Source organism: Pristis pectinata, chromosome 3 (genome assembly GCF_009764475.1).
Source record: "Pristis pectinata isolate sPriPec2 chromosome 3, sPriPec2.1.pri, whole genome shotgun sequence".
Lineage (NCBI taxonomy): Eukaryota > Metazoa > Chordata > Chondrichthyes > Rhinopristiformes > Pristidae > Pristis > Pristis pectinata.
The window spans coordinates 62,412,768-62,440,299 of NC_067407.1; the positions used below are offsets into that span (position 1 = coordinate 62,412,768).

The 27,532-nt window shown below is 49.1% G+C and overlaps 1 protein-coding gene across 5 annotated transcripts in view; it reads right to left on the bottom strand.

The window, feature by feature from the left end:
• The window catches only part of rasal2 (RAS protein activator like 2), a 352,406-nt gene that overhangs the window by 200,761 nt on the left and 124,113 nt on the right, over window positions 1-27,532 (bottom strand). For all 5 annotated transcript variants that reach the window (XM_052011425.1, XM_052011423.1, XM_052011424.1 and 2 more), the window contains exon 2: window positions 18,988-19,112. In XM_052011425.1, the coding sequence (XP_051867385.1) occupies window positions 18,988-19,112 (125 nt within the window). The remainder of the gene's footprint in view (window positions 1-18,987; window positions 19,113-27,532) is intronic.

Here is a 27,532-nt window from a genome sequence, read left to right on the forward strand (position 1 = left end):
GCGACTTTGTCTGCATGAGCTTTTAGTTTGATGCCTTCTTTTATGTCCTTAGTTATCCAAGGCTGGCTCTCCCCAGCTTTACTGTCCTTGCTTTTAACTGGAATATACTTCTGTTAAGCACTGTGAAAAATCTCTTTGAAAGTCTTCCACTGTTCCTCAACTGTCCCACCATATAGCCTGTGTTTCCATTAGCCAGCTCCTCCCTCATCCCGTTGTAATCTCCCTTGTTTAGGCAGAATGCACTGGTTTTAGATCGAACTATTGCACCCTCCATTTGTATGAGAAATTCAATCATACTATGATCACTCTTTCCAAGAGGACCCCTAACTACAAGATCATTAATTTTACCTGTCTCATTGCACAGGACCAGATCTGAAGTACCATTTTCCCTTGTAGGTTCACTAACATACTGTTCAAGAAAGCTATCATGGATGCATTCTATGAAGTCCTCCTCAAGGCTGCCTCGACCAACTTGATTCGCGCAATCTATGTGGAAGTTAAAGTCCCCCATGACAACTGCCGTTCCATTCTTACATGCATCAAACACAGTATATCTTGGTTTATTACCTGTGCCATTGTAATGTTATTATTCGGTGGCCTATAAACAACTCCCACCAATGACTTTTTTCACCTTTACTATTTCTAATCTCTACCGAGATGGACTCAATATTCTGCTCCTTAGATCTTATATCATCTCTCACTATCGCCCTGATCTCATTCTTAATTAAGAGCGCAACCCCACCTCCCTTACCTTTCTGCCTATCCTTCTGTATTACCTGATACCCTTGGATATTTAATTCCCACTCATGTCCACCCTGCAACCATGTTTCTGTAATGGCCACAAAATCATACCCCTTTGTACTGATCTATCCAAACTTATCTTGAAAATCTCTAGTGGTCACCTTTTAACCTCCCATGTTCCAGAGAGAAAAGTTTCTCAATTTTGCAAGCCTTTATCAAAGTCAAAGTCCCTAATAGAGTCATAGAGTAATACAACACGTAAACAGGCGCTTCAGCCCAACTCATCCATGCCGACCAAGGTGCCCATCTAAGCTAGTCACATTTGCCCATGTTTGGCCCATATCTCTCTAAACCTTTCCTATCCATGTATCTATCCAAATGTCCTTTAGTTATTATTGTACCTGCCTCAACCACTTCTTCTGGCAGCTCTTTCCATATACGTACCATCCTCTGTCTGAAGTTAACGCCCCTCAGCCCCCTTTTAAATATTTCCCCCTCATTTTAAACCGATTCCCTCTCGTTTTTGATTTCCTTTCCCTGGGAAAAAGACTGTGTGCATTCACCCCATCTATGCCCCTTATGATTTTATACACCTCTATAACATCACCCCTCAGTCTCCTACGGACCAAGGAATAAGGTCCAAGCTTGCGCAACCTCTCCCTATAACTCAGCCTCTCAAGTCCGAGAAACATTCTTATAAATCTTCATTGTACTCGTTCCAGCTTAATGATGTCTTTCTTGTAATGATCTCTAACAACATCCAAGACAACCACTTCTGCTTTCAGTCCAAGACCTTTATTCATTTCACAGAATCATTATGATATGGAAGGCCATTCAGTTCATCATGTTTATGCTGGTTAAAATGTAGGTCCCAGAATTGTCCATGGTACTTGATCTGAGACTGAACCAGTGATTTATAAAGTTCCAGGAAGATGTCTTTCCTTTAATTAATTTATACTCAATTTGAACCTGAGTAACCCATGAAATGTAATCATCTTGTACATCTCTTTTGCTACCTACAAGGAATTTTGTAAGTGGACAACTCTCAGAGCTTACCTATACTCAAAGATGACTACTTTGACTCATCTTTGAAACAGTTTTACCAGTTATCAGTCCCCTAGACATTTGTGAGGAGGACATTGGAAGATCATATAGCTTTTCCATGCAAGTCCTCGCAAAGTGCATCATTCCAGACTGCTTACTGAACTCCATCTGCTATACGTATGGCCTGTCTATATCATCCTGATCTACAACTATTCTAATCAATTATTTTTTATCATCAAAAAACTCAATAACGCAGCTTCTTACACCATAATTGAAGATTAATGGACACAAACCTCCACTTGAGAAAACCAAAATAGAGCACCATGATAGAGATGCAGTGGTGGTCAGTGGTTTTAAGTAATACAGAAAATTGGATAAAGAATCTAGAGACACATCTAAACACCACCATGGAAGTCGTGCAATTCAACTTCAGTTAGTAATCTAGAACTTTGAAACAAAAGAAGTCATTTGTTATGATAATAACAACAATGGATTGTCATTAAAAAAGAAACCTATCTCCTTCACTCATACCCATTTGGGGAAGAAAATTTGCCTTCCTTGTAGTCTAGCCTGTACAAGAACAAGGTTATCTATTAACTACCTAGTGAAATGGACGAGCAAACTGCTCAGTTTTATCAAACTGCAACATGAAAACAGAAAAATAATGACTCGTATAGACCACCAAGCATAATCCAATGAATGCATTCAGATAATGCAACATCACTGCCAGGTCAGTCAACCATCCAATGTCCTCACAAATGTCTGGGGACTGGTATCTAAACTGGAAAAACTGTTTCAAAGATGAGTCAAAGTAGTCATGCTTGCAACAAATTATACTTTACATACAATGGATACTGAAAGGTCTGGATTGAGTGGATGTGGAGAGGATGTTTCCATTAGTAGGAGAGTTCAGGATCAGAGGACACAGCTTCAGAATAAAGGGATGCCCCTTTAAAACTGAGATGAGGAGGAATTTTTTCAGCCAGAAGGTGGTGAATCTGTGGAATTCATTGCTACAGAGGGCTGTGGAGGCCAAATCATTGGGTGTATTTAAGCCAGAGATTGATAGGTTCTTGATTGGTTAGGGGGATTAATGGTTATGGGGAGAAGGTGGGAGAATGGGGTTGAAAATAAAAATCAGCCATGATTGAATGACAGAGCAGACCCGATGGGACAAATTGCCTAATTCTGCTCCTATATCTCATGGTCTTAATGTGCCAGAGTCCTCCATCACAATCAGCAGCAGGGGGGCGAATGCACCAACTCACTGGGAGCTGTCCCCGGCCCCACCGCCCCTCCCAACCCCCGTTTAGACCCCACGGAGCCCGGCCTCAAGCCATATTGCGCCCACATACACAAACAATTGCAAAAAAAAAGTTGGTGTGGGATGGTTAAGGGCTGTACTGAGGTGGGTCAACCTCCTGTTGCCCCGCCACAATGCAAACACAGCTCATGATGCAGCCAGTTTTTTCATAAAGCTGGCGCGAGCCTCGTCTCGGCCCTGCTGGATGAGGGAGTTTTTTGTCTCCTCGTCGAGAGTTACTGCGGCGTGCGCCTTTCGTGCTCCAGCACGGATCTCGATCTTCATCTGGTTGTACTTGTTGACCTCGTCGACAATCAAGCGGAACTCGTCTTGAGAGATCGCCCCGTTGAGCAGGGCGGTTGACACGTGGTCGACGATGGTGTTCAGCTTGCTCTCAGCCAAAACCCTGACCTTGTCGTGCTTTTTTGCCTTGACTGCAAGGCGGCGGCCGATAAACTTTCCAGACACTCCAAGGATGCCGCAGGCTAGGGCCGCGATTTCAAGGCCCAAGACAACCAGGGCCGCAATGATGGTGGACAGGAGGCCCACGCCCCCGATACCCATTCCCATGCTGGCAGTTAGCAAGGCTGTGTCAACGCCATCGAGGGCGTTGACTCCGCGGCGGTACTTTTTGTATAGCCGGGCATGCTTATCTCTCTCTTCTTCAAGGTGCTTTTTTAGTTGTGAAATTTCTTGAAGCCGGTAAGATTGTGCTGCTGGCATGCTATCGGTAGCGCTTACGCTGGAATAGGGCAGCTCTGGATACAGTGTTGACATGGGGGTGCCCTCAGCATATGCTGGTGGAGCAGTTGCTTGCTTCATTTTTAAAGTCTTTCAACGACTATCGTTGCCTTTATGTTGAGGTTTGGCGGAATGTGTGGTGGCGTAAGCATTATACTCACATCTGTCTTTTCTACAATTGCAGTTACGGCAATACTCATTGTATTTCTAGCGTCAGATAGATTGGCAAGTCGTGGTTGTCAAGCACACTTTCCCTTTCATCTCTAATCTCAATTTTCAACTCACCGATCGAACCGTTTTGGAGGCGTTTGTATTCGGGGTGCTCGACGCGGATGGCGTGGATGTCCCCGAAGGTGTGGCATCCGACCCCTATGCTGGCTAGAAGTGTGGAGGGGGCTCCATCGACCACGTTGTCGGTTGTATTAATCTGTGCCAAGTGGACCCTCAGCAGTTTCCTCGCCGCAAAGTTGATAGGGCGGTCTCCTGTATATATGTCGGCATCTAGCCACACCCTGCCAAGCCCATCGTCCAACCCAAGCATGGAAAGCAGCCCATCGGTTAGAAGGACTTTCCACCCACTAGTGACAGTCAGAGTAATCAGCCTGTTAACTTTACTCACCGTCAGCGTGGCAGAAGGGCCGGCCCCCTCAATGACGTCTTGTAGATGTGTAAAGCCGTAAAGGCCTGGGGGGATATCTATGGTACGTATAGGACCACCAACGCTCTGCCATGAGAACACCTCCCCGGATTCAATGTTGTACCATCCCACCGTATAAATGATTGATCGGAGCCCGACTCGAAGGGCGCCCCCTCGATTGTTGATGTATTGCTGAAGTGGGATAGCCTCCCCTCTTTGAACGTTTGAGAGTGTTTGATTCATAGCACGATCAGTATGGATTCGAATCCATTCCGGTTCAATAGCGAGGCGAAGTATCGGCCTGGAGTGCAAGACACCACAGCAAAAAGTGCGGCCGATGGTTGGCCATCACTCACCAAAGCCCATGTTCAGGTACAATTGGCAGATGATGCATGGTTTGAGACGCAGTATCCCGACGTGTTCGAGAAGTATCGCCTGCCCAATGTGTCCTCGGACAAACTTGTCCAGGCCTGGAATTCAAACCCTATGCAATTCTGGCAGAACCAGCTCAACTTCGTCGTCTGGTGTGCGACGACGGGCTGCGGTGTTTCGGTGAGAGACCACTTAAACGCTAAAGACCCTCTGGAGCAGGCTCTGTATCACTTTCACGCATACTTTCAGACTAGGCGCGTCCTGGAGGAAATACAAGCTCCCTTGCCCCAGGACCAAGCATGGCATGCGACAAGCAACCCATATGACCGCAGGACATTTGAGAAAATCTGTAACGAGTTCGGTGTGCCCCTAAACACCAATTGGCACCAGCAAGGACCTAACAACGGTCTTGGGCAAGTTTACAACTGCTGGACTAACAATGGCTATCATCCTGTTGGGGGGGCAGTATAACTGGAAAACTATGTCGTTCACAAAGGAGACTACAAACAATGTCCTCCACGTGGACTTCATCAAACAGGACGCCCATAATGCAGACACGGCCTGGACAACATTCATCCTTGACAAGTCGGAGGGCTTTACCCGCCCCAGGGTTGAGCGACTGAATGACAGCATCTGGACATACGTCTGGGCAATCCTCGGGGCCCAGGCCCAAACACGAACAGGGATTCTAGGGTCTGGAACAGCCTTCAATGCACAGAAGCAGTTCTTGGCAAACGTCGAAGACGCCATCTCATCCCCAGTAGATCTCCCCTCAGCAATAAGCCGCTACCAAGACGTCCTTAAGTATGCGGGCTCCGAGGTCAACTTTGTCTTCGGCGCCGGGCTCTACATGGCATCCGCAGACATGCTGCTCCGTATCGACCGTGTTGTGGGCTACAACAACAAGATCGTGGTCGCCACTGCTGACCAGACCTTGGGGCTCAACAGGGGCATTAATGCAGCCGTCGCCCTGCCAGACGCCGCAAACGACACTGGCGAAAGGGGGTTTGTCAAGCCTCCACCTGGTGACAAAGTCACAACAACAACAGCACCGCAACAAGCGACGACCACTGCTAGCACAGAGTCTTCGTCCGCCGGTATGGCTGCACAAGACCATGAGGACGAAAAAACAGCCCTCGTTGTTGGCGGCATTGCCACAGGGTTACTGACGCTTTGGCTCCTTCGCTAGCCACTCGCGGGCTGCCACGAGCAGCAAACTCCCGACGGCAACGACGACGGCCCACAGGTTTTCGGCCAGCCAGCCTGCGGTTTTTGCAAGGAGGCTTAGGAGCCAGGAGACTATCGAGCCAATAATTCCCGGAAGGGCAGCAGCTGCTTTACCAGCTAGTTTGGCCAGGGCACTTCCTAGTACTTTGAGGGTCTTTTTAACCCACTCTCTTAGCCCGCCCTTGTCAGACGGCTGCGGTGGGGTCGGCGAGGGCGTGGCACCACCAGAACCAGTCAGAGCAAGGACTAGCGTGCTGATGGCCATGCCGATTGCTGTGAGGATGCTTGCGATCGTGATCCCTTGCTCGCGGAAGAGGGTGCGGATGCGTTCAGCCAGCGTAGTGTCCTTATTAAGGATGCAACTGATTGCCTCTCTGATGCAGTTGACCTGAGACTGGAGAGCCTCTCTGTTTGCTGCAGCGGCCTCAAGGCGGGAGGCTCTTTCATCCTGCAGGTCGCGCAGACGCTCAGCAATGCGGTGTTTGGTAAACTCGTCAACACCTCCAGAGTCGGCCTCGTCCGGCTTGCGTTTTTCCATGGCAATGTGATCATCCAGTTCAGTGAGCTTGGCGAGGTTGTTGGTCAGCTCGCCCCTGATAGTCTGCAGGGCTCGGTCCAGGCCTCGGAGCTCACGGAGGTTGAGCGGGTGGTCATCCATTGTTCCGAGAAGATCATCAATCTCGGCGTCGGTGAATGTAGTCTCCATTCCGTGGACGGCGTCTGAGGCCTCTTTTGCGGTTTGTCCTAGGTCCTGAAGCTCGACAGTATCTACGGCAGCAGCTGCCTTTCCCAGCTCTTCGTTAGCAGTCTGGAGGGCCGCAGCAGCCTGAGCCGGCAAACATGTTCCTTCGGAATGTGCCCGGGTCCAATCCGAGAACCCCAGCTCGTCTCGGATTGCCTTCCCTCCACCAGACCGGCCGCCTATAGTGGTGAGCGAAAGGGGCTTGCTCGTCCTAGAGTTCACAAGATCGATGTTGGGGTAAGCCTTCAGCCGGAGCCGCCCGCCGACCAGCTCAAATTTTGTTGTGTCTCGACCAGTGGCGGGGGTGAGTCCCCGTTCCGCCATAGCACTGTAATAGTCATCTACCGCTGTCTGGAGGAGCTCTTGTTGCAACGAGACATTGATCGCTGTGGCCCCTTGTGTATCCTGTCGTCCTACGGACGGCAAGTCACCAGTTGGGTCAAGGGGAGCTTCATCATCGGCTGTCTGCTCCGCATCGTCTGGTTCAAACACGGGGTTATCAAATTCAAAGTCTGCCATGTTCGTATTGAAGGCTAGCTGCTCGAAGTTCAATACTTACATAGCAATATGGCTTCAAGCGCATACGGATGTAAGATTAATCCATACCGCCGCCTGAGGGATCCCCTCAGGGTCAAGGGCATCCGCCAGAGTGTGGTTGTCACCAACAATCCATCGTCTATCAACCAGAACCAACAGCTTCTTGTTCAATTCCCCAACCTCGGCGCTCATGATGTCATAGTCCCAGGGACTGCCCGACTGGCGTTCACGATTTCGCTGGACTCCACTGACATCAACCGAACGGTAGTCCAGAACCTCGGCCGTGCAGTCGTGAAGAAGACCACAATAAAGATCAGCGGCAATGAGGTCATGTCAATCGACAACAGCGACGTCTACCACTGCTACCTGGACCTCTGGAAGACAGCCCAGGAAAGGGAAAACGCCCAGTACCAGGGTATCGACACTTCGACCTTGCGGAACGTCACGCAGCTGCGGGTTGGTGCTGGGAATGGCCAACCCAACGTCGTCGACTTGGCGATCGCAGCGGCCTATGGCAACCGCTTCTACATCCCCCTCGACTTCGAGCTGCTGGAGAGCCACATGCCGTTCTACCAGTCGGCGCTCGGCGATAGACTTGAGTACAAGTTGACATTCAACGACTACTCCCGCGTGGTCCAGGCCACTGGTGACGCCAACGCCAGCTATAGAATCGAGAACATCAGCCTGGAGTATGACATGGTCACTCACCCTGAACTGGCCAGGATGATCCGCAACCAGAACACGGGCCGCCTGGCCATCCTGTACGACCGTGTACTGCGGCACCACAAAATCGCAGCCAACAAGAGCGACACTTTGTGGAACATCAACCTCAACGTGCCCGCCCACTCGATGAAGGGCATTCTGTTGTTGTCTGAGGACCCGGCTACCGGCGGCGGGGCCTTCCAGCAAGAGTCGCAGGCCTTCTATAACCCCAAGATCGAGAAAGTGGTTACCATCGAAGGTGTGCCCAACCAGCTGTAGTCTCAGGGCCTGCATGCCCACCAGCAGTGGGATGAGGCGAAAAAGTACTTTGCGGGCAGCAAGCGCCATCCCGCAGTGGCAATGGTTGCGAAAGACCTTGCTCTCGCCGACATGTCCCTGGGGGAGTTCTTGACCTCCAAGTACGCTCTGTGGCTTGACCTCCGCACCACGGACGACGACCAGCTCCACGGCAGTGGCCGGCGCGTCGAGAACGCCAGCGAGGGTGTGACCATCCAGATCACGAAAGCGGCAGAGGCAGCCGGCGCTTTGAACATCTACCTCTATATATCATCATGGACGCACAGCTCAACATCGAAGATGGCCGATTCGTCTCAGCGCTCTACTGATCCCCCGGATCAACTCTTTCCATCGGACCCCCACTCAGCAATTATCTGCGGGATGACGGGGTGCGGGAAAACTGTATTCACGCTCGACCTCCTCGAAGGCTCCTATCCTGTGTCGGCACATCGTTATCCTGTGTCCCACTATACGGTATAATCGGGCGTATCGGGAGCGCCCCTGGGTGTGGAGCGATCCAGAGGTCTACGTGGCGGACCCAGGTGAAAGGCTCCACGATTACCTTCGCATCTTCTACCAGCTGTTCCAGGGCGAACCAACCCTGTACATTATCGACGACTGCTCAGCCTCAAAAGCCCTCACGAAAAGGAAAGACATGCTGTCCGAGTTGGCCTTCAGTGGCCGCCATGCGGAGCAGTCCGTGTGGGTCCTGACCCAGAAATATAACTCGGTCCTCAAAGACCTCCGCGAGCAGACACGCTGGGTCTGTTTCACTGCAAGGATCGAGACAGCTTCGACGAATGCCTTCGTGAAAACGACATCATCCCTCTGGAAGAGCGGGCTATAGTGCGGCAGCAGCTGGCCCAATCAAAGCATGCCAAGCTTCTGTTGGAGACTGAGCAACCGGCTGCTTATAAGGTGCTATAATGTGGGGAGCACTTTTGCTTGGCAGCTGCTGTTTGCAGCTGATTACCTTTGCGGTGGTCGCATGGGCTGCCCGCGAATATATTAGAGCTCGGAGGCGGGTGGTCAAGATCGCAAGGTGAGTGACCCCGAGAATGGATGAATTAATCGACGAACTGCTGGAAGCTGAAGGTGCAGCTGACACAGCCGCACGTTCCGAAGGAACAGGTTGTTCTGCTGCGCGTGGCGAAGCAACTGTGGTGGATACCAGGAAGGTGGATGCGTCGGCACGACAGCAGCACCACGAAAGACTAGCTGCTCTGGTAACTGGAGGCCAAGCCAGGCAGTATGGACTAGTAGTCCAAGGCAAAGCATTGACCGCGGACCAAGTTGACTTGTTGGATGAGGACGAGGTTGAGAAGCTTTACGCCCGCTATGAGTCAAGGCTTGGTGCGGCCATGATGAAAACGCTGGGGCAGGCAGCCCTACAGCTGTATGCGGGAGTAGCAAGCATGTTTCTTCCGATTCCGCCCGAGAACTGACCGGCGTTTGTTGCAGACCTTGAGACCGACCCATTTGTTGGGCACGCTCTTAGCAGCGCCAGCTGCAAGCTCTATCACCGCTACGGCATGTTTCTAGCCCCGCTCACCGCCGCATTGACTACGGCGAAGTACTGCCAATTTGGACATCAATGCCCTCGGACAATAGACGATGGAGGCAGAGAGCCAACATGCGACACCGTCGCGGCCGGTGGAAAGAGTGACAACTCCGGAGCCGGAGACGACTAAACCATTGGCGAAGCCAACAAGAGAAAAAGACCCAAAGAAGGTAGCAGCTGGGCGTGCCGGGGCGGCCGCCCGCAAGGCCAAGCAAGAAAAACTGCTAGAAGAGCTTCGGGCCGCCAAGGAGACACTTCGCACACCACCAGACATAAGCAACACGGTTCCCGAACGCTCGGAACGTGTGCATGAACAACTACCCCAGTTGCGCAGCAACGAGGACATGGGGAGCGCCAGCGCAAGCGCTACCGACTGGACCCCATGGATCATTGGGGGCGGCCTTATGGGTGCAGCCATATTTCTGTCACGCTCCTTCGGTGGCAGCTTCGCTGCCGGCAGCAACGAGAACACGAAGCCACCAGAGGTGCGGCAGCAGGCAAAAAGTCGCGCGCCACGTCCTGCAGCACCTCTGATACACTCCACGAGCACTTCGTGCGCGTTGGCAGAGCCGACAACTGCTGCCGGTATTAGGCAATTGAAGTCATCCCCTGACCCATTCTATATGGAGTAGAGTTTACTACACTACACACGTTACGAAGTAACTACCATCATTACCACCCCAGCAACCGATGGAAAGATGTTAGTGAACGCGCTCTATCACAGCGCAGTCGTGTCCGGCCTCGCCATGGGATACTCCCGACTGGGTAAGATGGCATTGGAGGCGCTCCTCCCAAACTAGACTTCACGGGCCGTGATGTGGGCATGGTAGTTGTGAGCGTGGCCCTCGCAATGGCGACTAAGGATATGTTGGTGAAGCAGGGTATTATCCCCGCTGACATATTGAAGTAGCCGTCCCCCTACCATACCTCAGTTGCTTCGCATCGATGGCCTCAATTGCTATGCTAATAGGAGGTGCCCTCGTCAACGCTCTTGCGTTCTCAGGATCGAACTACCTCTTCTCCATGCTGAGGCGCTCTGGCGTTGATGAGCGCAAGCGTCACGATAAAGCAGTCGAGCAGCTACAGGCTGCCCAAGCAGAACGGTCCCAGAGGCGGACTGAACGCCTCTATTGGATAAACGAAGAGCTCCGCCGCCAGAACCACGCAGTCCAGACCTTCCACGATGTCGATGCAGCAATCCGCGAGTACTCTCAAGTCACCGGCAAAACGCTTGACCCACTGGGGCCCGAGCCCCAACTGTCTGACTTCTACACGCCGAGTGATGACCAAAAAGACCGTGAGATTGCCTTCGTTATCCTTGGAATGGCTGCGACGGGCGCCCTAGCCTACAAACTCGCTAAGTAATCCGAAAAGACCGTGTTCGTCGCCTTCCGGCGTTCGGGGCCAAGTGCCAGCACAACTTGAGTAGTGAGGTGAGTTTTCAATTTTCGGCGTCTTTTTTGCGGCTCGGTTATAGAGTGGTTTCACCAACATGGGCCTCCCTGAAGAGCTATATTCAGCAATGCTGGAAGTGGGGTATGCTGCAAGGCGGCACAAAATCCCCGGTCCTTTGGTTGATACAATGATTAGAGTCGCGCAGAGGTCCCTCGAGCTGTGGCGGCAGGACGAGCGGGCTGCAATGAGGTTTGCGGCAATGGTGCTCTCGAGACCGACCAACCAACCTGCGGGCGACGACAGGGCAGCTGCCCGAACCTGTGGCTTCCGCCTGTTGGAGGTTGATAAGGCTGTTGGAATATCTCGCAAGCCTACCTCATGGCCGACAGTAAGCTGTCTAACATATACTACAGCCCCAAGGGCTACTGGAAAGGCATTGCAACCATCAAGAGACTGGCTTCTGCTGCCAAGGTCTCTGAAGATGTGGCCCGGGCGTGGCTAATGAGGCAAGCCATCTGGCAGATCTATTTGCCCGCCCCACGGCACATCCCAAGGCCAAAATTCGACGTCGGCGTGCCAAACGAGGTCCACCAAGCCGATCTTCTGTTTCTGCCGCATGACAAGGTCGGACGCAAAACATTCAAGTATGCCCTCACCGTGGTCGACGTCGCCAGCAGATTCAAGGCCGCTAAGCCCCTGGCCACAAAAGAGGCCAAAGAGGTTGCTGACACTCTGTCTTGCATATACAGGCAAGACCCGTTGAAGTGGCCCAAACTGCTCCAGGTCAACCCTGGGCGTGAGTTCATGGGCGCTGTGAACCAGCTTCTGGCAAAGCACAATGTCGAGGTCAGGCGCGGCCGCGTGGACACCCACAGGGACCAAGGCATCGTAGAGCGCTTCAACCGGACCTTGGCTGAGCGGCTCTTCGGGCACCAGTATGCTCAGGAAATGCGGCTCCCTTCCGGAGTTCGGTCGTCTGAGTGGGTAGCCCAGCTGCCTGCCGTTGTTGCGGCTTTGAATGGAGAAGTCACCCGGCTGACCGGTAAGCGGCCTTCTGAGGCCATGAAAACACTGCGGGTTGCACAAAAACCCTCTGCTCCTGCATCCCGTCCCGTCGGTATTTGGGAGCAAAAGCTCCCTTCTGGGGTTGGCGTTCACTATCTATACCAACCTGGCGAGCTGGAAGGCGGGCGTCGACGTGCCACTGACCCTGTGTGGTCCCTAGAAGTGTACCGGCTCGGACGCTCGGTGACCAAGCACGACGAGCCCGTGTTGTACTACCTGCTAGACGGCCCGCCGCGGGGGTTTGTCCGCGAGGAACTTCTGGTGGTGCCCTCTGACACACAGCTACCGCCGGATGGGGTTCTCAAGCGTTGAGAGCTGCTGCCCCTCTGTTTCTGTTACACTCGAGACAGGTCAACCTTATGTTGTCACGGGTGTGGCCCCTGGTGTTGTCTAACCGGTCGACACTGAACTGCTGGGTATCCTTGGGCTGGTAAGCCCAGAGGAGCTCAATGTTGCGGGCGGCACAGTGGTTATTTTGGGCCCCCTTGAGATGCAAGATGTGATCGACCTTCAGGTTAAACCTGAACCCTTTGGCTTGGTCCTGGCGCTTGTAGGCCACGAGCTTCTTTGCGATAACCTTGCGGAGCTGCTGTTCGGTGAGTTGTCTAACCTCAGAACCCTCCTCCGAGGGACAGACTACCCGTTCGAGCTGGTGCATGTACTCCACACGGGACACGGCAAGGTAGGCAAGGTTTGACCACTGGAGATAGTCATCGACGATCCAGCCCTTTTGGGGGTCATGAATGGTAAGGCCCTGGCTCGAGTGGACCGTAAGGGCGTAACCGAGGCGCCAATCATCAGTCTGGATGGCCGCTTCCACTGCCTCTATGCTGACATCCACGATGTCGTTCAGAACCAGCTCTTCTCTGCGGTCAGTGCCTGGAACCGGCACCATGATGTTCTGCTTCCGACTGTCCTTGGGGTGGTAGAGGAGGGGTACTGGGTGTCTTGAAAGTGGTCCTTGTGGCACTGGAATAGCAGCTCCTGTGCTCGGTCGCGAACTTTCTGTCTCGAGGCCAGGATAAGGTCGTCCGGCCGCCAGACTTCAACGAACCGATCCCACCCTCGGCAGCCGGGGAGCGCCTTTCGCATCTCTCGGCACTGGACTTTGTCAGGCTGGAGGCGGATACTCCTTTTGAGGGCCTTGAGGGCCGGGTCCTTTGCTCAATGGTCGACCTCGATCTCCTCGTAGTAGTCAGCCTTCTGATGCAGCCAGTCGTGTGGCATCTCACCAGCAATCGGCGGTGGTTGACCCTGGTCGCCGCAGCAGATGACTTGGACACCCCTGTGTTCGAGCCAGTCGAGGAAGGTCTCCAGAATGGGCCGGGGCACAGTACAAACCTCGTCCCAGATGATAATGCGGGGGATGTACTTCTGGCCCATCCTTTCCGGAGTCCACTCTGTCTGACCGCTCCAACGGAAGAAGCTGTGGTAAGTCTGGGCCTCGACCACACGTGCGCGCATCTCTTTAGCCAGGCGGTGTGTCGGTGTAAGGACCAGGGGGTCTCTCCGGCGGAAGAGCTCAATCGCTCTTGTGGTCTTCCCGCTGCCCCCTCCGCTGTTCAGGTAGCTGAGCTGGTAGCGGGTCAATGGATCATCGTGGCGCGGCGCCGTTGATTGAGGCATGTCTTTGACTTGGCTCATGTACTCGGGCTTGGGGAAGTAGGCCGCGTGTTCCATAGGCATGTACAGCTGCTCGCCCTTGTCACGCCACTGGGCTGGGGCAAATGGTGGAAGATACTCTTCTCCAATGAGACATGAAATGCAATATTCCTCTCCACAACCACAGGCCTTGGGGGCCACGTATGCCTCGACCCCTTCGAGCTTGTAGAGCGCAGTTTTCTGGACGTAGATGCTATCGGTGGCCACCCGGACAGCCTCCTCAAGTTCAAACCTCGAAAGCATGGAGAGGAGGTTGATGTGGGCATAGGCCAGCACGCTTGCCCGCAAGTGGGTGTACTGGGGCTGGGAGCCGTCGTAGTACGTGAGGATGTGGCCCAGGGGGCATCTCATCGGCGCTCCAACCAGGGTGCCACTTTGGCAGGTGTCTCTGACTAGGTAGTCGAGCTCTCCTTCGTCGGTCACCAGCCGTCGGGTCAGTCTTTTTCCGTCGGCCTTGCTGCCCTGCGTGAATTTGCCGATGATGCTACACCCCTGGTTGCGGTCTTCCGGGAGCCAGACCTCGGTCTGTTTCTCGAAGGCGACGATGGCTTCACGGACTTTGAGAGTGGTTAGAAGGCCAGACTCTGTCAGGAAGACAAGAAGCTGTGTTGGAGCCCAGCCGTTCTCTGCGAAATGCTTTCCAAACCACGCGGGGATGACAGAGTGGCAGTTGTCAGCAAACCCCCACTCTTGGACCTCGGCAAAGCCAGTGCCAATGTCTTCGGGAAGAGGGCCGTTGATGGCCACACGGGCCATGCGGCGGGTTGGGTGCCCAAACCTCTCGAAATAAGGCTTCGCTTCGCCTTCTCCCTGGAAGGAGGCAGGGTAGCAGGCCTTCATGTCGATGCTGACTATGTCTCGGGTGTCGTAGTCCATCGAGTTCCAGAGCCCGCCATGGCTATGCTCCACGCAAGCCTTCTGAATGTCATCGAGAAGGCTAGCTGGCGTCAGCTTCCAGCGTTTTTTTTTCCTTGGCCATAATGCTGGCCGCGTGGTTCTGTCCAAAAGCTTTCTCAGCGAGAGACTCATCACCCAAATTTCGGCAAGCCTTCTGGAGCCTTTCATGGGCTTCCCACGTCCTGTAGGTGCGGCTGTCCTGGAGCACGAACTGGTCGACTGTGAGCCTTTTGTCTTGTCCACCAAGAAGCCAGGCCGCTAACGGCTTATCCTGGGTAGCTTCTCAGATGGCCTGCCAGACATTGCCCGCATAGAAGTGGACTTCTCTACTTTGGGGAAAGTGGAGGTCTTTGGACCAGGCGTGGCCGTTGTGGCAGATGAGTTCTACTTTACCTCTGACACCGTTGCCACCAAACTGGTACTTGCTGCTGTTATATATATCCTCGCCGGCAATGTCCCACAGGATGATAGCCCTTTTGAGGACCTTTTCCAATTCGGCCACATCGCCAACCGTGGCGCCAGTTTTGTGGACTCATTCTTCCCACTCCTGTATTTTCTGGCGCCTTGTGGGTGTGAGTCCCTGGCCCCTCAGGGCACCCCCAAAATACTCCATTACTCTCTGGGCCACGCAGTTCAGGTCTCCGTCTCTTAGTGGAGCCAAATTGGCAGGGTCTGGGTCTCTCGGGGTAGAGCCCATAAACGACCGCGGTGACTGGGTAGTCCTTCTGATAGAACACGCTATCGATCCCAGTCAGAGCACCAGGCTTTGTGTCCCGAGAAATCTCAATGATACCCTGCCCCTTTTTCCTCTCAGCACGGACTGGGTCAAACTTGTCTTCGACAACCCAGTCACCTTCGTTCCGCTCACGCAGGAACTTGAGCTTCAGAATGAACTCGCCCTCTGGGAGGGTGGCAAGTAGCTGTACTGCCCTCTCGTCTGACATGCGAGTGTCCAGAGCCAGTCGACCAGCCCTGGCACGCATACCATCGGCGATCTCAATGTCACCAATGTCAAGTGGGTCCTCTGCTTCCACCCTCCATGTAGAGAAGACCGCAGTGGCGCCATCAACTTCAAACTCGTCCTTGGCGTCGTTAAGGATCTCAACCCACGACTCGTCAGCTGGGAGCCTTACTGGGGGAGGGACCTGGTCATCCAGGTCGATAAACCGCTGTCCCTCTGGGACGGGGTCTGGCATTTCTGCAAGAATCTCTTCGATCAGGTCGTCCATGGTGGCCAGATTGTCGGATGGGTATACCTAGGTGTTTCTATCTCTCTAATTGCTCGATTCAGTGGTGTCTATCAGCGCAAGGTGCTTAAACTCGACTCTGAAGGTGCCTTGTTTTGCACGCCAGTTTTGCAGGCGAAGGCAGGCCGCGCCACAGCGTTTGCACAGGGCCAGAGTCGTCTTTACCCCCACCCCACAACCTTGACAGGGGTAAGTACCCCCACCCTTTGCCAGCCGAGCATTGTGTATCTTACAGAACTTTCCCAGGCAACCTCTTCCACATAGTTCTGTGGTTCCGAGCATCAGCCAAGCACATGTGTTCATCCCCTTCATCATAACACTTCAGTATACTTCCTACCACGGGCATATCTAAAAGGAGAACCCGGGCCGGCGAGGGTGGTGGGCCGTCCCTGGGGCTCTCTCTGTTTTTCCAGTTCTGTTTCTACGCCGGGCCATGTTTGGGTAGAAATGTCTTTGGCAATTGTTTGTGTACGTGGGCGCAATATGGCTTGAGGCCGGGCTCCGTGGGGTCTAAACGGGGGTTGGGAGGGGCGGTGGGGCCAGGGACGGCTCCCAGTGAGTTGGTGCATTTGCCCCCCCCGCTGCTCAATCCCTAGTACATCATTTCACCCCAACAGGACAAATCTGCCAAAGGTGGCAGTATAGTGGAAGGAGTCCTCAAAACTCATCAGTCTCATGGCACCAAGGCAAATTTGGGCAAGGAAACCTCCTGATTATACCCACCATCCTCTTTCAGCTCAAGATGAATCAGTGATCCTTCATGAAGGACTGTTCTGATGAAAGGTCATCATCCTGGAACATTAACTCTGTTTTTCTCTCCAAGACGCTGTCTGATCTGCTGACTATTTTCAGTGATTTCTGTTTTTATTTCAGATTTCCAGCATCTGCAGTTTCTACTTTTCAACATGAGGGATAAACATACTTGAACACGTACCCACAATGTGAAGGTGCATTTATCCATGACATCATTGGTACTAGTGACCATGTAAAATATGTGGAGAGACCAAATCTCTTGTACACGCCAAAAACATCCTCCATTATGTTGAATGGCACAATAATCATGTTAAATGTTATTTACTCAGAACAGATCTGCAGCTCAAATCTGAAAATCCATGGACGACCAACAGCACAAATTAGTGCACAACCACAAGGTGTAACCACATATCATGTAACCACACATGCTTCATTCTACCATTACATTCAAACCAGGTGATCAATTGTGGTTCAATGAGGAGTGCAGAAAGGAGTTGAATCAGGCAAACTAAAAACTGTGATGCCAGTCACCTAAAGCACCACAGGATAATACATGTGGTGAATAGCAAAAGCAGCATGAAATGGACAGGGACACACAGCTCAAAAATCAGATCAAAACTCCAAAGTGTTATCACATCTTGGTACAAATTGTGGTGAACAATTCAACAGTTAATGGGAGGACATTCTCATCATTAATGATGGCAGGACCCAGCCATGCATTCATGCAGGCTGAAGGATTCACATTCAGCCAGAGGATCTGAGAGGATGATCCATCTGAACTTCCTCTAGAGATGCACACAATCACAGAAGCCAATCTTCATCCAATTCCATTTACTCCATGTGATATCAAGAAATGGTTGAGAGTACTGGATGCAGCAAAGCCAAACAATATCCCAGGTGTAGTGCTGAGGACTTGTGCTGAAGAACCAGTCACACTTCCAGCCAAGTTTTTCCAGCATAATTACAACTCTGGTATCAGCCTGACAATGAAGAAAATTGCCTGGGCAAGGTTCAGGACATGAGCTTTTTTCCTGATGATTTCAGTGTCAGATAAGATTTCCTTGGGCCAAAAGCACAATAATTCCCCAAAATGCACAAAATGTGAAAATCTGCAGCACCAGAGGTTGCATGTAAATGGATGAAATTCACACAGATCCCCAAATGACAAATAGGATAATTTGTGCTCCAAGTCTGGACAACTGATGGACTGATAGACAAGTGGGCAGAAAATCTAAGACAGACAGAGATTCTTTTCATTCGTCATTTTTTCAGTTTGTGAATATTGCTGTTAAAGATAGTAATGACTGAATCGCTCCTGAGTAGATGACAGAGAATCACACTCTTGAACCACTGCAATCCAGAAAGCATTGTTCACACTAGTTAATTAATATCTGAAATAGGGGTAATAGGCACAAAGCTTCAGAACCATTTAATGGGCATTTAGCTGCTGTGATGAGGGAATTTATTGGTATCCATAGATCAGAAAGAGTAGCTGAATGGTCTTCATTGCCTGGAGTTAGCTTATTTCAAAGTAAGACTAATAACACTGTTGAAAACATCTCTGTTAAGGCCATACTTGATATAAACTGAATGCATCTCAATGTGCACTTCACCTTTGTCCTGGTCACCCTTGCCTCTTAATTTTATTATAAGAAATTGCACAAAGATTTTGTAAAAATTCGAATAGTTTTAGACTTTTGTTCTTGGAGGGAAAGTTAAGGAAGAGCAATGTGAGGAAGGAGATCAAATAATGCAATATATTTTTTTAAATTTCTAATTAAAAAATTACTTGGCTATGTTCTGAGATATTTGGCCTTTAATGGGATACATCAAAAGCTGTAAGGTCTCCCTACTCATGCACAAGTATATGTCCTCCCCAGCTTATGAAAGCTTGACTTAGGTACAGCGTATGTATATGAACAAGCATTTGGGAGACCAGCAAGATAGATTTGCAGGCTGCAGGCATCTTCTGGGTTACGAATAGTTCACAGGAACGGAATCCTGTCATAACCTGGGGAGGACCTGCATTTTGTCTGTTGGCAATGTAAACATTATGATTATTACCTCTTCTTCCCTGTTCAGAAGGATCATCTGGCTGTCAGTCAGCATACAATATTTCTGATCCCAGGCCGTTTCTGCATATGGCGACTGGCCACAAGACAACCTGTGTGTTGGAGGACCTTTCACGTCTGCAAATAGAGAGACACAGAACAGGTTAAATGCCGATCTCTGTAAACTTCAAAAATGCCAAAACACAATCCACATTTCCAGCACTCAGCAAAACTACTCCCCTTCTGTTGCTCACCAGTTGAAAACATTTCTGTACTGTTTAGGTTTCAGAATATCAACCTTCAACAATGCATGGGCAACTCCCACGACAATTGAGAGGAAATCAAGTTTTATTATTAAGGTAGGAGGACAAGATGTACAAAGTACAAGAACATAATAGATTGAAGCACAAATAGGGCATTCCACCGTTCGTGCGTACATTATCATAAAGATCATGGTTGACTTTTTGCATCAGTGCCACTTTCCTGCTCCAACCATGCATCTCTTCAGCCCCTTAATATCAAAAACAAATCGTTTTGTACTCATCAAGTGAGCCTCCACAAGTACCTTGAGTAGAGAATTCCAAAAATTGAGTACCCTGGGTGAAGAAATTTCTTCTCATCTCTATCACAAATGGCTGACCCCTTATTTAGAAACTGCACCCCCTATTTTTTGGCAGTATAGCCAAGAGAAACATCAATTGTGCATCCTTGCCGTCAGGCCCTTCAGAGATACATATTCGATGAGACTGCTTCATGTTTTTCTAAAATCTAGAAAGTACTAGCTCAGTCTCACTCCTCATTATACAAACAGGCCATCCAAGAAATTAATTGATGAACACTGCAGAACTCCCTCTATGGAAAGGACATCCTTTGTTAAGTTTGAAAACCAGATCTGTAACAACATTCCAGATGCAGTTTCACCAGAGCTTTATAATAATGGGAGCAACACATCTCCAGTCCTGCACTCAAATGCTTTTGCAACATACTATCTGCCTTCTTAATTTTTTCTGAACCTGCAGATTAACTTCCGGAAATTTATTTCAAGAACATGAAGATTCCTTTAAATCTCTCACAACAGCTGGGACCCCAGCTGAAAACTTCAGCATGACATTGGTCAGAGCTCCCAGACTGAACGGAAACCATTCATTCCCACACTGTTTTCTTTCTTTTAATCAATCCTCAATTTGTGTAATTAAACCCCCAAAAACATATGTTCCAATTCTATTTAATAACCTTATAAGGCATGTTACTGAAGGCCATTCCCCTCAGTAACAAGTATATCACTTGGGTACCATTTGGGCTGTGGGGAATGGCCTTTCAGAGGACAGCAGCAGCAGCCAGGTCTATGGCACAATGAATGGCTGATGCACAGCAGTGTGTAGTCAAGGAGAGCGAAAAGTGAAAGACGGCTCAATAGTTAGGGGGACAGACAGGACAGTCCGTAGCTGCAAAAGGTGAATCCAGGATGGCATGTTGCCTCCCGACTGCCAGGGTTAAGGATGTATCCGAGTGGTTGCAGAAAATTCCCAAGGGGAAGGGTGAGCAGCCAGAGGTTTTTGGACACATTGGTACCAACGACAAAGGTAGAAAAAGGAATGAAGTCCTGCAGAGTGAATATAGGGAGTTAGGCTAAAAAGCAAGACATCAAGAACTGTAATCTCTGGATTACTCCTGGTGCCATTCACTCATGAGGATAGGAAAAGGAAGATAGGGCAGATGAACATGTGGCAGAGAAGCTGGTGCAATAGGATTCTGGACCATTGGGATCTCTTCCGGAGCAGAAATGCCTTGCATTTGAGGGAAGGGTTGCATCTGAACTGGAGGGGGACAAACAGCCTGGCAGGGAGATTTGCTTGTCATACACAGGAGGATTTACACTTGTCTGGTAGGGAGGTGGGACGTAAAGTAGTAAGTAGTGTGACAAATGAGAAAGTTGAGGCAAATATAGAAGTTAAAGCAATTAAGTCCAGTCAGCAAAACAGGCAGGAGCACATCAGGGAGCAAGGAAGATCTGAAAGCCTAAATTGCATTTAATTTCAAGTGAGAAGCCTGACACAATGTAGATGAGCTCAGGGTGTGGATAAGCACAGAAAATTGTGTTATTATAGCTATTAAAGGAACATGGTTGAGAGATAGTCAGGACTGTCAGCTCAATGTTCTGTGGTACAGATGCTACAGGCAAGGTAGAGGTGGAGGAGTTGTGATTCTGACTAGGGAGAACATCACGGCAGTACTTTGACAGGATATCCGGGAGATGGGATCATCCAGGGAGGCCAAATGGGTGGAACTCAGAAATAAGAAGGGAATGATCACTTTGATGGGATTGTGTTACAGGCCTCCCAACAGTCAGCGGGAATTAGAGGAGCAAATGTGTAAAAAGAGTGCAGATAGCTTTCAGAATAATAGGTTGTTATAGCAGGTAAATTTTTTCTGACCTAATATTGACTGGGACTGCCCTAGTGCGAGAAGATTAGATGGGGCAGAATTTGTTAAGTATATCCAGGAAAGTTTTCTCAATCATTTTGTAGATATCCTGACTGGAGAGAGGGGCAACAATCAACCTCTCAGTGGAAAATCAACTGGGCAAATGACAAAAATGTCAGTGAGGGAGCACTTCGGGACTAGTGACAGAAGAAGATAGGACTGGTCCACAAATTAAAATCCTAAATTGGGGCAAGGCTAATTTTGATGGGAACTGATAGGACTTGCAAAGGTTGGTTGGGAAAGGCTGTCAGCAGGTAAAGGAATATCTGAGAAGTATAAGGCTTTTAATATTGTTAGAGTGAAGGGCAAGGCAGGCAGGATGAGGGAACCCTGGTTGATGAGTGATATTGAACAGCTGGGCAGGAAAAAGGCTTCTATCAGATCTTGGCAGCTGGGATCAAATCCCTTGAGTATAAGGGATGTAGGAGTACACTTAAGGCAGAAATCAGGAGGGCAAAAAGGAGACATGAGATATCCTTATATGAGATAAGGTAAATCTCCTGGGATTTTTCTAAGTATATTAAGAGCAATAGGGTAACTAAGGAAAGACAAGGTCCCCCTAAGGATCAGTGTGGTCATTTACCTGTGGAGCCACAAGAGATGGACGAGGTCTTAAATTAATATTTCTCAGTTGTATTTAACGTGGACAAGGTCATGGAAGCTAGTGAGTTCAGAAGAGAACAGCCATGTCCTGCAACATATCCACATTATGAAACAGGAGGTGTTGGCAGTCTTGAGGCACATAAATGTGGGTAAATTCCCAGGGCATGGCCAAGTGTATCCTGGGACTTTGGGGGAAACAACGGAATAATTTGCTGGGGCTCTGGCACACATTTTTGTACCTTCCTTAGCCATGGGTGAAGCCTGGAGGGTGGCTAATGCTATGCCTTTATTTAAGAAGGGCTGCAAGGACAAGCTGGGGAACTACAGGCTGGTGAGCCCAACATCAGTAGTGGGAAAGTTACTGGTGGGGATTCTGAGAGACAGGATCCATCTGCATTTGGAAGGCAAGAACTGATTAAGGACAGTCAGCATGGCTTTGTCCATGGGAAATTGTGCCTTGTGAATTTGATTTAGTTTTTTTTTGAAGAAATGGCCAAGAGCATTAATGAGAGCAGAACATAGACATTGACTACATGGACTTGAGGAAGCCATTGGACAAGGTAGGCTAGTCCAGAAGGTGAGATCACATGGGATCCAGGGTGAGCAAGCCAATTGGATACAAAATTTGCTTGGTGGAAGGAGTCAGAGGGTGGTAGCGGAGGTTTGCTTTTCAGATTGGAGGACTGTGACCAGTGATTCATCTCAGAAAGCGGTGCTGAGTCCACTGTTGTATGTCAGATATATTAGACGTACAAAGACGTACATGTTAGGAAGTTATGGGCATGCTTTGTTGGCGCCGGAAGCAAGGCGACACTTGCGGGCTGCCCCCCAAATCACTACGCAAAAGATGTATTTCACTGTGTGTTTCAATGTACATGTGACTAATAAAGAAATCCTATCTTATCTTAATGATTTAGATGAGAATGTAGGTGGCATGATTAGCAAGTTTGCAGATGACCCAAAAATTGGTGGTGCAGTGGACAGTGAAGAAGGTTATCTATGGTTACAATAGAGTCATCGAGCAATACAACACAGATACAGGCCCTTCTGCCCAACAAGTCCATGCCAACCAAGGTGCCCACCTGTCTAGTCCCAATTTCCTGCGTTTGGCCCATTTCCCTCTAAGCCCCACCCCTCCACGTACCTGTCCAAGTGCTTCTTACATGATACTTTTGTACCCACCTCAACCACTTCCTCTGGCAACTCGTTCCATATACTCACCACCCCGTGTGTGAAAAAGTTGCCCCTCAGGTCCCTTTTTAAATCTTTCCCCTCTCACCTAAATCTATGCCCCATAGTTTTGGACTCCCCTACCCCATGAAAAAGACTGCTACCATCCACCTTATCTATTCCCCACATGATTTTATAAACCTCCATAAGGTCACCTTTCATTCTCCTACATTCCAAGGAATAAAGACCCAGCCTGGCCAACCTCTCCCTATAACTCAGGCCCTCTAGTCCTGGCAACATCCTCGTAAATCTTTTCTGCACTCTTTCCAGTTTAACCACATCCTTCCTGTAACAGGGTGACCAAAACTGTACATAGTACTCTAAGTGCAGTCTCACTAAAGACTTACACAATTGCAACATAGTGTCCCAACTCCTATACTCAGTGCCCTGACTGATGAAGGCCAGCGTGCTAAACACCTTTTTCACCACCCTGTCTACCTGTGACGTCACTTTCAATGAACTATGCACTTATACTCCCAGATCTCTCTGTTCCATTATACTCACTAATGCCCTATCTTTCATAGTACAAGTCCTACGCTGGTTTGACTTTCCAAAATGCATCATCTCACACTTATCGGTATTAAATCCATTTGCCACTCCTCAACCCACCAACTGAACAAGATCTCTGTAATCTACAATAACCGTCTTCATTCTCAACACCACCTTCTAATTACACGCCATCTGCAAACTTACTGATCAAACCCTGTGCATTCGCATCCACATCATTTATATAAATAACGAATAACGAGGGTTCCAACACTGATTCCTGCAGCACACCACTAGTCACTGGCCTCCATTTCAAGAAACAATCTTCAACCACCACTCTCTGCTTCCTATCTCCAAGCCAATTTTGAACCCACCTAACGAGCTCTCGCTGGATTCCATGGGATCTGACCTTCCAGACCAGCCTACCATGCAGGACCTCATCAAAGGCCTTGCTAAAGTCTAAATAGACAACATCCACTGCCCTACGTTCATCTACCTTTTTGGTTACCTCTTCAAAGAACTCTAAAAGGTTCATCAAGCATGACATTCCATACACAAAATCATGCTGACTCCTCCTAATCAGACTCTGTCTACCCAAATGCTGGTAGATCCTGTCCCTCAGAATTCCCTCCAGTAACTTCCCCACTACTGATGTCAGGGTGACTGGCCTGTGGTTCCCTGGCTTGCCCTTGCTACCCTTCTTAAACAACAGAACAACATTAGCCACCTTCCAGTCTTTGGAAACCTCATCAGTGGCTAACCATGAAGTACATATCTCTGCAAGGGCCTCCACAATATCTTCTCTAGCCTCCCACAAAGTCTGAGAATGCACTTGGTCAGGCCCTGGGGATTTATCCACTTTAATGCACTGAAAGGCTGCAAATACCTCTTCCCTGGTAATAGGAATGTTCTCCAAAACATCTCCACTAGCTCACCTTACCTCGTGATAACCATAATTTTCTCCTCAGTAAACAATGAGGAGAAATATTCATTAAAAATCCCACCCATTTCCTGCAGCTCAAGACATAGGCAGCCCTGCTAATCTCTAAGCGGACCTACTCTCTCCCTGGCCACCCTTTTACTCTTAATATAGCAAATAGAACCTCTTGGGATTTTCCTTAACCTTACCTGCCAGATCCATCTCACACCCTCTCTTTGCCCTCCTGATTTCCCGCTTGAGAGTATTCTTATTCTTTTTATAGTCATCAAAGGATTCACTCATCCCCGACCTCCTAAACCCAATGTATGCTTCCCCCTTTTTCTTGATCAGAGCCTCAATATCTCCGATCGGCCAAGGTTCCTGAAACTTGCCAGGTTTACCCTTCACCCAAACAGGAACATGCTGCTCCTGGAATCTTGATATCACACTCTTAAAAGTCTCCCACGTGCTGTTTGTTCCTTTCCCTTGAAACAGGCTCTGCTACACCTCTGCTAGATCCTGCCTAATTCCCCCAAAATTAGCCCTGCTCCAGTTTAGGACCCTAACCTATGGGTCTGTCCTATCCTTTTCTATCACTACCTTAAAAGTAATAGGATTGTGGTCACTACTGCCACTTCAGTTGCCTGCTCTGCCTTGTTCCCAAAGAGAAGGTCCAGTACTGCACCTTCCCAAATTGGATCAAGGTCAACTGGGAAATTGGGCCAAGGAATGGCAGATGAAATTTAACTCAGGTAAGTGTGAAGTGATGCATTTTGGCAAGTTAAATGAGGGCAGAACATACAGTGAATGGCAGGGCCTTGGGGAGTATTGCAGAACAGAGAGAGCTAGGGATATGTACACAGTTCCCTCAAAGTGGCAACACAGGTCAACAAGGTGGTGAAGGCAGCATTTGGCATGCTTGCCTTCATCAGACAGGGCACTGAGTACAAGAGTTGGGACGTCATGTTACAGCAATATAAGACGTTGGTAAGGCTGCACTTGGGAGTATTGTGTGCAATTCTGGTTGCCAAATTATTGGAAGAATGTGATTAAGCTAGAGAGGGTGCAGAAAAGATTCACAAGGATGTTTCCGGGACTGGGTGGCTTGAGTTATAGAGACTGGATAGGCAGGGATTGTTTTTCTGGAGTGAAGGAGGCTGAGGGATGACCTGAAAGAGATTAACAAAATCATAGGGGCATAGATAGGGTGGATGGTCATAGTCTTTTTCCCAGGTAGGGGATCTAAAACCAGAGGGCATAGGTTTAAGATGAGAGGGGAAAGGTTTAAAGGGAACCCGAGGGACAATTTTTTCCACGCAGAGGGCCGTGGGACAAGCTGCCAAAGTGGTAGAGGTGGGTACAATTACAACATTTAAAAGGCATTTGGACAGAAACATGGATAGATAAGGTTTAGAGGGATATGGGCCAAACATGGGGAAATGAGAATAACTCAATTAGTCACCTTGGTCAGCAAAAACGAGTAGAGCTGAAGGGCCTGCTTCTGTGCTGGATGGCTCAAAAACCCTATAGCCTTCATTACAGATTCTTGCTTTTAATGGCATACAAACTGGTCTACAGTTCCCTGATTTCTGTCTTCTTCCATTTTTTTTTCTAAAGTAGCGCTGCATATACTAAAATGCAGTCTATGAGAGCCACTTTTGAGTCTACGGGATTTTGCATGATGACAATGAGTGCATCCATTATCTCCATAACCACCTCCTACAAAACCAGAGGATCCAGGTCATCAGGAGAGTTATCACATTTCCGTCTCATTAACTTCTCTCATAGTAGTTTGTTTACTTACTCAAATACTAATGCTCCTCGAGTCATTTGGTCCTTGAGTCATCTGAGTTATTTTTGAGAGATTTTGTCTCCCTTTCCGGGAAGACAGAGACAAAATATTTGTCGAGTTTCTCTGCCATTTCCTTTCTTCCCATTATAATTCCTCCTGTCTTTAAGGGGCCAACAGTAATTTTAGCTGATCTTTTCCTTTTAATGCATCAATGGACGTTTCTAGAATCAGTTTTTCTGTTTCTCACTGGACTACTCTTGTATACTACTTTCCATCTCTTCATCAATACCTTTGTGCTCCTTTGCTGAATTCTGACTTTCTTCTCCTCAATCCTCATACTTAATGCTTTTCTTTTGGCAAAGTTTAAGCCTTTTCTCTTGATTTAGTACTATCTGACATCCCTTGATAGCCATGGCTGTACCTCTTTTCCATTTGTAGTATTTCTTTTGCCTTTAAACAAAATATCTGTCATGTAATCTAGATTAATTATTTAAAAGTCAACCATTACTTATTTACCATCAGACCTTTTAATAGAGCTTCTCTATCTACCATAACCAACCCACTCCTCCATAGTTTGCTTTAGTCTGATTTAATAGCCCCATTTCAAATTGATTTAAATTTTTTCATCATTATTTCAGATTTTACATTATATAGTTCCCCAAAAGGTCCTGAACAACCAGATTATCAACATATCCATTCTCATTACACAATATTAGATCTAAAATAAACAGTACCCTCATTACTTCCTCAACATACTGATCTGGAAAATCATCTCTTATAAGAATTCATCTTCAACAGCATCACTGTTAGCTTGGTTTACCCAGTCTATATGTATACCAAGGTCCCATATGATTAGAGAAACAAAAGAATGCAGATCTGGAATTAGATGAAAAACACGATGATGTTGGAGGAACTCAGCAGGCCAGGCAGCATCTGTGGAGAAAAGCAGGCAGTCAATGTTTCGGGTCAGGACCCTTCTTCATGACTGAAGATAGGAAAAGGGGAAGCCCAATATACAGGAGGGAAAAGCAGAGCAGTGATAGG